Source organism: Haliotis rufescens, unplaced genomic scaffold, assembly GCF_023055435.1.
Source record: "Haliotis rufescens isolate VD_foot unplaced genomic scaffold, xgHalRufe1.0.p SCAF_47, whole genome shotgun sequence".
NCBI classification, from domain to species: Eukaryota; Metazoa; Mollusca; class Gastropoda; order Lepetellida; family Haliotidae; genus Haliotis; species Haliotis rufescens.
The window spans coordinates 3207882-3222270 of NW_025964190.1; the positions used below are offsets into that span (position 1 = coordinate 3207882).

Below are 14389 nucleotides of genomic sequence, written 5' to 3' on the forward strand. Positions count from 1 at the left end.
TAAAACAAAATATCACGTGACAAACCACGGGTCCGGATAGTCCTGTGGGTAACCGGGTCCTTCTCTGTATCCTCCCGACCCGAGTACCCGACTTACCCGTCCCAGCCCTAATACCAGTATTAGGAAGGCGAAGTGACAACTTATCAGTACCATCACAACCTAAATTCTCTGATGCTATTGTACTCCCAATACTGTTACAGGGTTGCGAGGTGTGTATATTTTCAAGATATTATGCAAATATAAAATTGATAATTGCCTCTTAAGAAAGAAAGTACACCAACCTACATGGTTTAAGGTGAATTAGGCAGGATTGAGTGATTGAGTGAGTATGGTTTTACGCCGCTTTTAGCAATATTCCAGCAATATCACGGCGGGGGACACCAGAAATGAGCTTCACTCTTTAAAAGCTAAAAGTTCGGGAGTTTTAAAACAGAATGGATTCCAGAACCATACTTCACTAAGCTCCTGAAACAACAGTTGTTAAAATTTATATTATCTCAGTTTCGCACTGTTACTCATCGTCTTCCAGTAGAAGTCGGGCGATAAACAATACTCCCTTTATAGAAGGAAAATGTAACCTTTGTCAGTCTAACCGCATTGGTGATGATTTCTTTGTATTATCATCATGTAAATGTCTTAAAGAGAGCTAAGAAGTAATTATGTAGACAATATACATTATATGCCTGTATATTGTTGTAACATGCATAGTATATTTACAATGACTACGAGCTATTTGAGCTATATGAACTATATGAACTATAAGAAAACATGTATCGGTTGTCTTTAAGACACACATAATTTTTGAGACAAACAATTACTAGTATATTCGGAACCCACAACCCAATTTTCTTTAGGACATGTTGTGATTTCTGTGTGTTCAACCGTAGGCTAACCTATTGCTACCAGTATTTTCTGGAACAAGTAATCAACACCATCCTTCCCACACCAAATGAGGCAACACATTATTCATTTCAACCGCACCGGTTTTAGATCTCACAAGCAAAACTCTTCTCTGAGTTCGACCGCCTCCGTGGTCTTGTGGTAGAGCGTCCGCCCGGAGAGCGGAAGGTCCAGGGTTCGATCCCGGGCCGCGTCATACAAAAAGACGTTAAAAGATTGTACTTGTTGTTACCCTGTCTGGCGCTCGGCATTAAGGGGCTAAAACAAGGACTGGTCGGCTCGGAGTCAGTATACTGTGTCTGAGTGAGGTATTCATGTTAAACTGCGGCATGGTATCTCAGTGAGCTAGCACTATAAATCGGCATCAGTCCGGACTAGTACAAGCAGCCACACACACACATACACGTGCATGCACGTCGCTATATAAGTGCAATAATCTTGGACGCGACGTTAAACCCAATTTCACCTCACCTCACCTTTCAAGGAAACTTCTCCAATGACTTCTAGACCAACGTCAACTGAAGGTCAGCGTCCCAGAGCTTCCTGAATCACACCACGTAACCTTGAATTGATGTCCTCATCCTTGACTTCATCCAAGGTCATCTTCACGGTAAATTGCTCATTGTCGTGGACGCCAAACAACGGGAGTAGATGGCTGTATTTGGCACCGACATGTATTGTTGTGAGTATCTTCTCCTTGTTGACGTCAATGAACGCCACCTTCCCTCTCACGACATCATACACGACGCCATACGTCAACATGGAAACCCCAGCACGGTTGTGGAACGGATTGTCCAAACAAAAACATTGCTTGGTACAAATCAGTTCATCAAAGTCACAGTAACCTACGATAAGCACAGGCCTATCGGTGTACTCTTCTGAAAAGCGAAACGAACGATTATCCGCTTTCCTTGGTTCGCAAAGTCCGATTTCGAAGATCAGCTTTCTTGTAATTTTCCCCTTTTGTCGTATTTTGACATGAACCTGGTAGTAGTATGGATCTGTAGGGTCTGGCCGGGCATACTGGGAAGCGTGGGTGAGCCGACATGGACCGGAAGTAGGAGCTGGTAACGAGGCCATCTGATAAGGAAAAGTCATTGTGCCGCATGTGCCTCTGTATTTGTTGAATTTTCTTTTACCAGGTTTGTCATCTGGATTTGGACGGTTGACCATGGATCTCTCTGATACTTCTACAAAATCGGTGTTTGCACGTCCTGTATCGAACTCGAGTGGGGGGCCTGAAAGTGTACCGGAAAATAGGTAACGTATATACAGTCAAACCTCGTTGTCTCGAACTCGGTTGTGTCAAATCCCCGGTTTTGTGTTGAAGTCACAGTCAGGTCCCGGCAAAGCTTACCATATTTATCAGTATTTTAATCCGATTGTGTGGAATGCAAACACACCCCACACACAAACACCACACAGATACAAACGCGCACACCACAAACACAGATACACACACACACACACACACACACGCACACACGCGCACACGCGCACACCGCAAACACAGATACACACACACGCGCACGACGCAAACACAGATACACACACACAGACACCTCATACATACAAATGCGCACACCGCAAACACAGATACACTACACACACACACACACACACCACACACATACAAATGCGCACACCACAAACACAGATACACACACACACACACACACAAACACCACATACATACAAACGCGCACACCGCAAACACAGATACACTACAAACACACACCACACACAAACACCCCACATATATACAGACGCGCACACCACAAACACAGATACACACACACACACACACACACACACAACCACCACATACATACAAATGCGCACACCACACACAAACACCCCACATATATACAAACGCGCACACCACAAACACAGATACACACACACACACACACACAAACACCACATACATACAAATGTGCACACCACACACAAACACCCCACATATATACAGACGCGCACACCACAAACACAGATACACACACACACACACACACACACACACACACAAAAACCACATACATACACATGCGCACACCACACACAAACACCCCACATATAAAAACGCGCACACCACAAACACAGATACACACACACACACACACAAACACACACAAACACCACACATATACGAACGCCCACACCACAAACACAGATGCACTGCAAACACACACCACACATATACGAACGTGCACACCACAATCACAGATACACTGCAAACACACACCACACACAAACACCACACATATACAAACGCGCACACCACAACCTCAGATACACACACACACACACACACACACACACACACACCACACATATACAAACGCGCACACCACAAACACAGATACACTGCAAACACACACCACACATATACAAACGCACACACCACAAACACAGATACACTGCAAACACACACCACACAAATACAAACACCAAACAAATAAAAACGCGCACACCACAAACACAGATAAACTGCAAACACACATCACACGTATATATGAACACCACATTCACGCACACCATATCATATCATACATCACACGCAATGATACACACATGGACACAACATACACGTCTTGACAAAAAAAATTGCCCCCCCCCCCCCGCACACACACACACACCAAACGACACAAACAGAGATACACTGTACACACACACAGCACACAAATAACAAACACACAAACAAAACACCCCACCCAGGCATGCACGCATACAGACACACACACTGAGATATATATGTAAATGATTCTCATCACAAACAGGGGTCGGACTTACAGTTGAGCTTGAGAGGCACGCCTGTTGGGTACTGCTCACTGACAAGGGACAGATCACCAGAGACTCTCACACCTTAAACAGGAACAAAACATGTCCTATATTACGTAACTGGTGCTGTTCCTTGTTACGCAACGGATGGACATATTAATGTGAATAAGTTACATTTAATTGCCATATGTCTCTACCCTTTAACGAATTGTTGCAACTTTATTAAAAAAAAATTATATATTTTTTACCTTACATATTTATTGTTTTCATAATTAATTTCAAGAAGCCGTATCCGTATCATCAGTATACTCTGCCAAAAAAGAAACGCAAAGTTGTTTTAGATGTATATTTTATGTGATGGTAATGGATTGTTCAGAATTGGCACAGATCCTTCTCATTGTTTTTTGTTTGTTTGTTTGTTTATTTGTTTATTTGTTGTTTAACGCCTCTGTCAGCAATATTCCAGCGGTATGACGGCGGCCTGTAAATTTGTAATCGAGTTTGGATCAGACAATCCAGTGATTGACATCATGATCATCGATCCACGCAATTGGGACACGATGGCATGCTACAACCAAGTCAGCGAGCGTGACCACCCGATCTCGTTAGTCGCCTCTCACGACAAGCATAGTCGCCTTTTCCGGCAAGCATGGGTGGGTTCCTGAAGATCTATTCTATCCCGGACCTTCACGGGTCTCGTTCTCATTGACTCAGGTTCCATATGACACACATGGAACAGTAGTTTTTCAAGGTGAAAGTCATCTGTGCTCAATATCTTATTTTGCCACCTTTAGAGTGCAAAACTGACTGACATCGTCGTCCCATGGAAGCAGCCAGATCCCGAATTGTGGCCTGGGGAATGTTCACCATTTCTCCCTGCAGTGCTTGTGGCAACTGTTTGAGGTTCTGTGGTTATCACTGACGTGCTCGCAGTCGTTGATCCAGTGCATTCAATAAATGTTCGATTTGGTTTTATATCCCGAGACCTGTTGGCCATGATGTTGTGATTCCTCAAAAAGGCTGTTGTCAGTCTTGCCTTGTCAGGTCGGGCGTTGTCTTGTTGGAAAATGGCGTTCACTTGTTGCATAAAGGGAAGGACGCGTGGCCGAAAAATCTCACCTGTGTAACGCTGTGCCGTTAAATTCCCTTCGTTCACCATGTCTTTTCTACCAGTGTAGGCGATGGCTGCCCACATCATCACACTGCCACCGCCAAACTCATGTTTCATCACGAAGCCAAACTTGCTCCGTCGCAGTTATGACCATACTCTGTGACCTTGACACGATTGATGTCGCAGCCGACGATACAGATCTGTCAAATGTGACCCCTCGAACTGGTCTTCTAGCACGAATACCTTCAGGGGGTAAACGGGTTCTCACTGTCTGGGCTGGTATCCAACGTAAAATCCTGGTATTGCCGTAGTTGTATAGGTGGTCGTGGTGGTTCTTCACGTAAGTCACCTAGCTGTATGACTCTGCCCTGTGCTCTGGTAGTGATACGTGGTCGACCGAATGTGGGGAGGTCACGTGATGTCCCGTGTGTGTGATAACGGTTTCACAGTCTTGTAATGGTGCTTGGTGCTATGTGGAAACACCTGGTTACGGACCGCCTCCGTGGTCTTGTGGTAGAGCGTCCGCCCGGAGAGCGGAAGGTCCAGGGTTCGATCCCGGGCCGCGTCATACAAAAAGACGTTAAAAGATTGTACTTGTTGTTACCCTGTCTGGCGCTCGGCATTAAGGGGCTAAAACAAGGACTGGTCGGCTCGGAGTCAATATACTGTGTCTGAGTGGGGTATTCATGTTAAACTGCGGCATGGTATCTCAGTGAGCTAGCACTATAAATCGGCATCGGTCCGGACTAGTACAAGCAGCCACACACACACATACACGTGCATGCACGTCGCTATATAAGTGCAATAATCTTGGACGCGACGTTAAACCCAATTTCACCTCACCTGGTTACGGCTGAGGAGGATTCGCCTATATGCAGTCGGCCGATGGCCAGTCGTGGCATGTTTTCGCTGTTCACTTGCTGTAAGATTGTGATGGCATACACATGAAAACCAAACATGTGATTCGGCACCAGGCTGTCACGTGGTTGTGTTGTACGATTTTCCCTCTTTTCACCAAATTTCTGCAGTACCTCTTTTTTCCCACACAAATCAACCCCAATCCATGCAAAAATGACAAATTAATTTTTGGCATTAAGTTTGTATGGATATCGGGAACACTCTCCAATATCTACTATTTTACTACTTTCGTGTTTCTTAATTTTGCAGAGTATACATTGCAGGTGGACCAATTAAAACCATGTTGAAAGTTAAACATCTTGAAATACTGGTTAACAACATGATGAATACATAGTTAAGGAAGTGACACCAAAGAGAGGTGTGATAGGGTGAATTTCTTTGTGGTATCATGAGATGAAGACATTAACAATGATGACTAGACAGAGTGAGTTGGGTTTAAAGCCACTGCGACAATATGTCTGAGGAAAGCCTGACGTGATACGTTTCTTAGATGTTTACCACTTTGGATGAAATCCATTGAAATCCATCATGTATGCTGATAAACCTAGAAACTTCATCCAGGCTCATGTATGTGATAAAAATGTGATAAGGTGCATTTCTTACTCTTGGTAGCATTGGGGCAGATAGATAGACAGATAGATTGATAGATAGATAGATAGATGGATGGATGGATGGATGGATACAAACCTAACTGCTGTGCTAGTTTTTGAAACTTCTCCATTGATGTTTGTTGTCTCTTCACTTTCTAAATAAAAGTTCATAAAAGAAGTTCATATCAAGATAGCTCCACAATAGATACTGTATTGAACTTTATGATGCGATCAATCTACATGTAGGATGGTTTTCATAATTCAGTCGTTCAAGGGCTTAAAAAGTATATGTAAAACAGCTGCAGAATTGTGACCATCAAACTAAATAAATCCAATCCAATTTATTGTTGTCCTTTTAGCTTTAAGGTAATTCTAAAACATAGTTCCCACCTAGAAGAAAGAGCATAACTGTCACCTTATACTTACATTGGGGGCGGTCGGGTAGCCTAGTGGTTAAAGCGTTCGCTCGTCACGCCGAAGACCCGGGTTCGATTCCCGACATGGGTACAATGTGTGAAGCCCATTTCTGGTGTCCCCCTCCGTGATATTGCTGGAATATTGCTAAAAGCGGCGTGAAACCGTACTCACTCACTCACTTTACTTACATTGCTCTCCTCAGCAAACTGTCTGTGCACCATGTCTGAAATAAAACCAGGTGAATCCGTCACTGACACATGCTTGGATGAGAAGATGAAGGTTGAAGACAAGAGATCACGTATTTTGTAAATGAATACATCTAAATGATCACTGTGGGGGGCCCATGTCGATATCCAACGCTTGTGACCTCATCTTTGCACAACAGACGTAGTAATGAAAAGTTCTGTTATTCAGTTCGTTAAGTGCCATGACGAACTTCTTTGTTGTGCTGGTGTATTCCAAATAGACCCTCATTCATGTTGTGTTCGCGTGGATTACGCGGGGATCACATATATTGTAGAACACGTACTGAAGGTCCTACACTGATCCACTGACTACAAAGGACAGCGCACCTGAAACACCTGACAAGTTCAGCTTTCTGGTGGTCCCCGCTGGAATATTACTAAAAGAGGCGTAAAACCATTCACATGCCCGCCTCGTGGTCTAGTGGATAGAAAGTCTGCCAGGAGAGCGGAAGGTCGGGGCTTCGATCCCCAGCCACGTCATACCAAGAGTCGTTAAAGGATGGTATTTTAGGAGCCCAAATAAGGACTGGTCGGCTCGGGGTCAGTATACTATTACATATGGTGTCTTTAGTTGCCGTATACGGTGTCATATTAGGTTAGCCGAGCCCTATATTTTTCTGCTAACTTAATATGACACCGTATATACCACAACTAAAGACACCATAACAAATTTATTATGCCGAAAATTTTACACTCTCTGGTATCCATATCGCACGTATCATGTCAAAATGAAAACTTGACACTTACAACCGTACGTTGACGTGAATGGTCAAAGGGAGACTACTCTTCAAACCTTAGAGGCCAAACCGTGTTCATAATTTTTACTGTAATCTTTATCAATAAAGTCACGAACGTGATCTCAAAAACAGATTAATGTCCTTGCACATCACAATTAATGATACTAAAAAAACAAAAACAGTGTCAAATAACGAATTTCGGTACCAGAATGAAAATGTGAAATATGTGAGGTGGGTGTTTGAAAACCCAAAATGGCTGTTACTGACTGTGTACGGTCTCATATTAGGTCAGTATCAACCATCGTGGATTTTTACTGACGATATACGGACTCATGAGGGGTCAGTAGATCTGCACTCTGATTGGTCAATCTCACGTTGAGGCATAATAATGTGTCTGATTGGGGTATTCATATCAACTTTCACTTGGCCTTTAGTCCTTCATCTCTTCTGAGTAATTCAACGCCACAGAATAATCAATATGTATCAAGGTCTTCTAGGGTGAGGTGCAAGGATTTCTGCAATTTTTTAGGCTATCTCTGAATTCTGGATTGGAATCCAGGGACTAGATCCCATTGAAAGCTTTGGAGTTTAACTTCAGAGTTGCCAAGGGTAACAAAGGAGCGATAGATGTCCGCATCCATTCAAACAACGTGGCGAACTCTGGATAGATTGTTCTCTGTCCAAGGACTTCCTATGTTGGACGTGTGAGTGAGCAGGTTGGGTCTAACACCACTTGAACAGTACTTTTTAACCCTACTAAACTACCAACTCAATTAATAGATAATGCAAATTGAAGTTTCTCGAATACCTGGTGTCAGTACTAATTTTCAGTGGTCCATTCATATAATTTTCACAGCCTTTTTGCCCTTTTACACTAAATGGAATCTGTTTGGGTTTTAATCTAGACAAGTTATTCTCCTGCACTGAAATTTTTTATTTTAACAGACAAGTGACGATCCAAGCAGCTCCTTACACAATCTAACTCTGATACCCATGGAGGTGGCAAGTTGCGGAAGACATGACAGACAAATCGATCGGCCTTCAGTTGACAAAGAAACAATACACCGTTTTGCTGCATACAATGTCATCTACAGAAGGCACAACGTCCAATGTATTGCACCGGTGCAGACCGATGTGTAACCCTGATAATGAATTTATTGCCTTTTGATACACTAGCATCAGCTGATCCCTAAGGTTTCCATAATATAAAAATAGTTCTTATTATTTAACAAAATAAAAATATACCCTAATCATCTGACAGAGCATACTGTTACCTTTCTGTCGAGTCAGCTCCTTGATATTTTCCTCTTTGCTCTTTAGTTCGTGTCTTAACATTTCTTCTTTCTGAAGTGGAGAAATGTTTAGAGCTTGTGTCAGTCGTTTACAAGCACAACTAAAAAATATAAAAAAACATATATATTGAAGAAAACCAAAAACGTTTTGAACTGAAAAACATGCCGTAAGTGTAGTTCAGATTTAGATAAATAGAAAAACTGTCGTACATTTAGACTGAAGAAATGGTATTGGATCATACACCTTTGGCATCAAGCATAGTATACGAAATGCTTATGTTACAAGAAATACATGAAGTTGGTGAGTGTTCCTCAGGCTGATTCGGTTAGACGTATGGCTTGTTTCCTACAATTTATGGGATGCATGTCATTGTAGAATTAAAAATATGTCACCAAAATCACAAAATAAAACATTAATATTTAGCAAAGGAAATAGATAAGTGAGTGAGTGAATTTGGTTTTACACCGCTTTTAGCAATATTCCAGCAATATCATGGCGGGGAAAGAGATAAGAAAAATGACACAGGAAAATAGTTACCGCCGCAGCTGCTCTTTCAAGCTCAACTTTACTTTTCTCAAGCTCCTCAAATTTGACTTTCAGGGTCTCATAATTTGACATCACTGGATATGAAAATACATCTTATTAACACATGCATACATAGTCTTGTAACATTTACAGGGTACTGTGGATGATGACCTCTTGTGGGTCGCTTAAATATTGAGAGCGAAATCTGGCCCATTTTAAAAATGAATTAAGCTTCCCTTAGGTTAATATGGATGATGATCTCATCAATATCTCATCAGTTAGCAGGAAAACAGCTTACTATCAGGGTAACTCAGACTCACCAGGATCGTCCCGTTGATGGCTGTCATGAGATTCCTGGTCCTTCACTCAAGACTTACCTTGATTATCCTGTTGCTCGTTGGCCTGGGATTCCTGGTCCGGTGATGTAAAGAAGCATCCAAAGGAGGCAATGTTAGTCTTGAGACCCTGGAGACCCTGTCTGGAGAACGCAACACCTGCTGCTGCTTCCTGCTGCTTCACGGCAGACACGTGCTCAGAGAGACAGGCGTCCACGCTCTGCATCATGGTGTCCTGGAGTTCCAGGTACTCTAGTGGTGTCAAGGTCAAGGCCTTCTCTATGTAGGTCAGGGAGGTGTTCAGGGACATCTGGGACGTCTCCAGTTCTTGCTGCTTCTCCCTGGCTCCATCTCTGATGTGCTCAAAGCAGGTGCTCAGGTCAAGGTCAAGTTCCTTCTCTCTCTGGTCGACAAGAGACTTCAGTTCAGACATTGTGTGAACCTTCAACGTTTGCAGGGAACTGCATTTGTCATCAACCTTTTCTTCAATGCTGTTCATCTGTAGAATCGATTCAGTTAAGGATTCGTGATGGATCAACAATTGATTGTGTTTCGTTTTCATTTCAAGTTGCTTGGATTGAAATGCTTCGTCGACTTCTTGAACGTCATGACCAGCATGATCGTCACGTGTACACCTCAAACATATCAGAACTCCACATGTCGCATCATAGACGTCAACAGGCCTTTGGTGTGTGGAGCAAACAGCATCCTTGGCTTCTATGGAGACTCCATCTTGTGCCACTTGGTCGATTGTCTGAACTGTGTGACCTCTTGTCATTTTGATATCACTGTGAGCCACTTGACAGTTTTCACACAACATAGCCTCGCACTGTTTACACCACACGACAGCCTGTCCGCCATCTTGTTTGTTAGTGCATTGCAACTCGGATGGACGATGAAGGACAGTCAGATTGAAGATCTCTCTTGCCCTGACTTTGTCCTCTGGGAACTTGTGTTCTTCTCTGTCAAATTCTTTGTGACAAGACGAGCATTTCAACGTCCCTGTCTCAGCAGCAGAAAGACAGACCTTGCATACAGCATGTAGACATGGCAGCAACCAGGGAGGTGGTCCTTGGTAGCAAAACTGTTGCTTGCAAATGCTGCACTTGGGGAACTTTTCCATATCTTTTATTGTAAACTCTAGAAGGTGGAAACATAATATATAGTCTCAGTAGGGAGCTTCTTCTTTGATGATGACTTGTTGGAACCAACAGGATCTGAATACTTTTTAGTGTTTGTACCTGTTCGTATACACACATATAGCAACATACAGCATTATATAAGTTGATTGGAAAAGCAGTAACAGATATGTTACAGCAAGAATGCAACATAACAATATAAATGTGAAAGATCCATGTGGGCCTAGACAACTTTCCTGATGCCCAAAGTTTTATCTGACGTTCTTCCCGGTTGACTACCACACATTACTTAATGGTGACCATAACTGCCCATCTACCAGTCCCCTTTTCCATTTATGGATCACACAGGGAGCACAGTCTCCAAGCGCTCGCCAATACACCTGCCTCAGAATCCCAACAGGGACTACCAGCGATATACACTCCATGTCAGAAGGTATTTAACACTGTATCGTGATAGTACCGTGAAGGTATGGGAAAAGAGGCGAGAAAAAATCATGTAAAATGGCGCATTAGTTGCGCTTTAGTGACACGATCATGATGTAATAGTGGTGTTATATTGTACCAAATTGGCACACACATGATAACAAATAGAGGTGAAGGTAACCAATGAGGTGACTAACATACTTCAGGCCATCATCGTTAGCTCGTCATGCCGAAGACCCGGGTTCGATTTCGACATGGATACAATGTGTAAAGCCCATTTCTGGTGTTCTCCCGCCGTGATATTGCTGGAATATTGCTAAAAGTGGTGTAAAACCATACTCACTCACTCACTCACTCATGAATACAGCTGGCAGGATTATGTTCACAGCTTGATCATGTCTCTCAACATTTAACGGAGCCCCACTGGCTGCTTATTGCCACACCAGTCAACTAAACGTTCCTCTTCAATGCCTACAACCTTGCACCTGCCTACATCAGTCAACTCTTAATCTCCTAAACGAACTCGCCAATCTCATCAACAACATCTATTCATAGTTCCCCTGGTTAGACCTTGTACTTGTACTGTGGACCAATCTGCCGGAAAATCTGAACCCTACTACCACTATATATCCACTTCAAGTCTCTGCTTAAGGCATTTCTGTGTCAACAGACTTACAGTAGCTAAAGGGCAGAGAGCGTATACATTTGTGAATTGTTGCACTCTATAAATACATATCTTATTAATATTATTTACATAGTAGAATGTAAAATGAAGCAGAGAAGGTTTGGGTGATCCTGGCACATATAGGGTGGCATCTTGATAAATATTGCCATACATGACGATTCAATGATGGCCATCACATACGTGTATTTAATCAATTTTAAGACCCTTATGGGAGCATTGTCTAGGGCGGGTAGGTCCAGTATCCCCATCATTTATACTACTTCTCCTCGCAGATCGTCTGCAGGTGTCCAGGTGATGTGCTATCCCCAAATAGAGAACTGAACACTACCTTCCAAATATTTAGTACGGTAATTCTATCAGTATAGAAAATATTATCAACTTCCCAGTGAATGCTGCCTTGTCTGTCGCTTGCTATTCACAACTTAAACACTAGGGAAAAGACACTATTTGTAAAACAAGCTAAAATTCAAGATTAGAAGATAGCATGAAGAAAGGTTATTTTCCCTAAAATCTACCGCTCAGTGCATGCAAATCAAGGGCTAATATATATGTTTTCAATAGACCCTAAGGACGATGAAGAAATATATGAATACCTCTGCAGAATAAAATAGTCATTGCCAAGGGTACTCATGTCAAGAAAAGTCAAATAACAATTCGTTTAACTGAATGGCTGATGAATCACTGCCCCAGACTCCCCTGAAGAGATAGACACGGCGTACATGAGACTATTGCACCGGCAGTGAATCATGACTCCCTTGAAAAGACAGACATGGCGTACATGAGACTATTGGACAGGCAATGAATCATGACTCCCCTGAAGAGATAGACATGGCTTACATGAGACTATTGGACCGGCAATGAATCATGACTCCCCTGAAGAGATAGACATGGCTTACATGAGACTATTGGACTGGCATTGAATCATGACTCCCCTGAAAAAACAGACATGGCGTACCTGAGACTATTGGACCGGCAAGGAATCATGACTCCCCTGAAGAGATAGACATGACGTACATGAGACTATTGGACCGGCAGTGAATCATGACTCCCCTGAAAAAACAGACATGGCGTACATGAGATTATTGGACCGGCAAGGAATCATGACTCCCCTGAAGAGACAGACACGACGTACATGAGACTATTGGACCGGCAGTGAATCATGACTCCCCTGAAAAGACAGACATGGCTTACATGAGACTATTGGACCGGCAAGGAATCATGACTCCCCTGAAGAGATAGACATGGCTTACATGAGACTATTGGACCGGCAATGAATCATGACTCCCCTGAAGAGATAGACATGGCTTACATGAGACTATTGGACTGGCATTGAATCATGACTCCCCTGAAAAAACAGACGTGGCGTACCTGAGACTATTGGACCGGCAAGGAATCATGACTCCCCTGAAGAGACAGACACGACGTACATGAGACTATTGGACCGGCAGTGAATCATGACTCCCCTGAAAAGACAGACATGGCTTACATGAGACTATTGGACCGGCAAGGAATCATGACTCCCCTGAAGAGACAGACACGACGTACATGAGACTATTGGACCGGCAGTGAATCATGACTCCCCTGAAGAGATAGACATGGCTTACATGAGACTATTGGACCGGCAGTGAATCATGACTCCCCTGAAAAGACAGACATGGCTTACATGAGACTATTGGACCGGCAATGAATCATGACTCCCCTGAAGAGATAGACATGGCTTACATGAGACTATTGGACTGGCATTGAATCATGACTCCCCTGAAAAAACAGACATGGCGTACCTGAGACTATTGGACCGGCAAGGAATCATGACTCCCCTGAAGAGATAGACATGACGTACATGAGACTATTGGACCGGCAGTGAATCATGACTCCCCTGAAAAGACAGACATGGCTTACATGAGACTATTGGACCGGGAAGGAATCATGACTCCCCTGAAAAAACAGACATGGCGTACATGAGACTATTGGACCGGCAAGGAATCATGACTCCCCTGAAGAGACAGACATGACGTACATGAGACTATTGGACCGGCAAGGAATCATGACTCCCCTGAAAAGACAGACATGGCGTACATGGGACTATTGGACCGGCAAGTGAATCACGACAGACATACCTACCAGTTTCCTTGTAAACTGTACAAAGATGGTGTGTTTAGTTGATAGCTGTGGTTAGATTGTGCCAGCACTGAAAAGACGGCCCTATGTCCTCTGGTTGTAGATGAACGTTGATCGATACAGAGACATGCTTCATGACAGTGCAAGTGACACCAGCTTATGTGGTGGTAGC

The 14389-nt window shown here is 43.2% G+C and overlaps 1 protein-coding gene across 1 annotated transcript; it reads right to left on the reverse strand.

Moving 5' to 3' along the window:
• Nucleotides 1-397: 397 nt before the first annotated feature.
• LOC124128390 (E3 ubiquitin-protein ligase TRIM33-like) lies at nt 398-14389 on the reverse strand. Its single transcript, XM_048383351.1, has 9 exons — nt 14221-14389; nt 9895-10992; nt 9530-9612; nt 8974-9043; nt 6906-6940; nt 6398-6455; nt 3694-3765; nt 1382-2138; nt 398-1020 (listed from the first exon to the last, which is right to left on the reverse strand). Exons 2-8 carry the CDS (start codon nt 10973-10975, stop codon nt 1426-1428), a joined length of 2112 nt encoding a protein of 703 aa, XP_048239308.1. The 5' UTR covers nt 10976-10992; nt 14221-14389; the 3' UTR covers nt 398-1020; nt 1382-1425.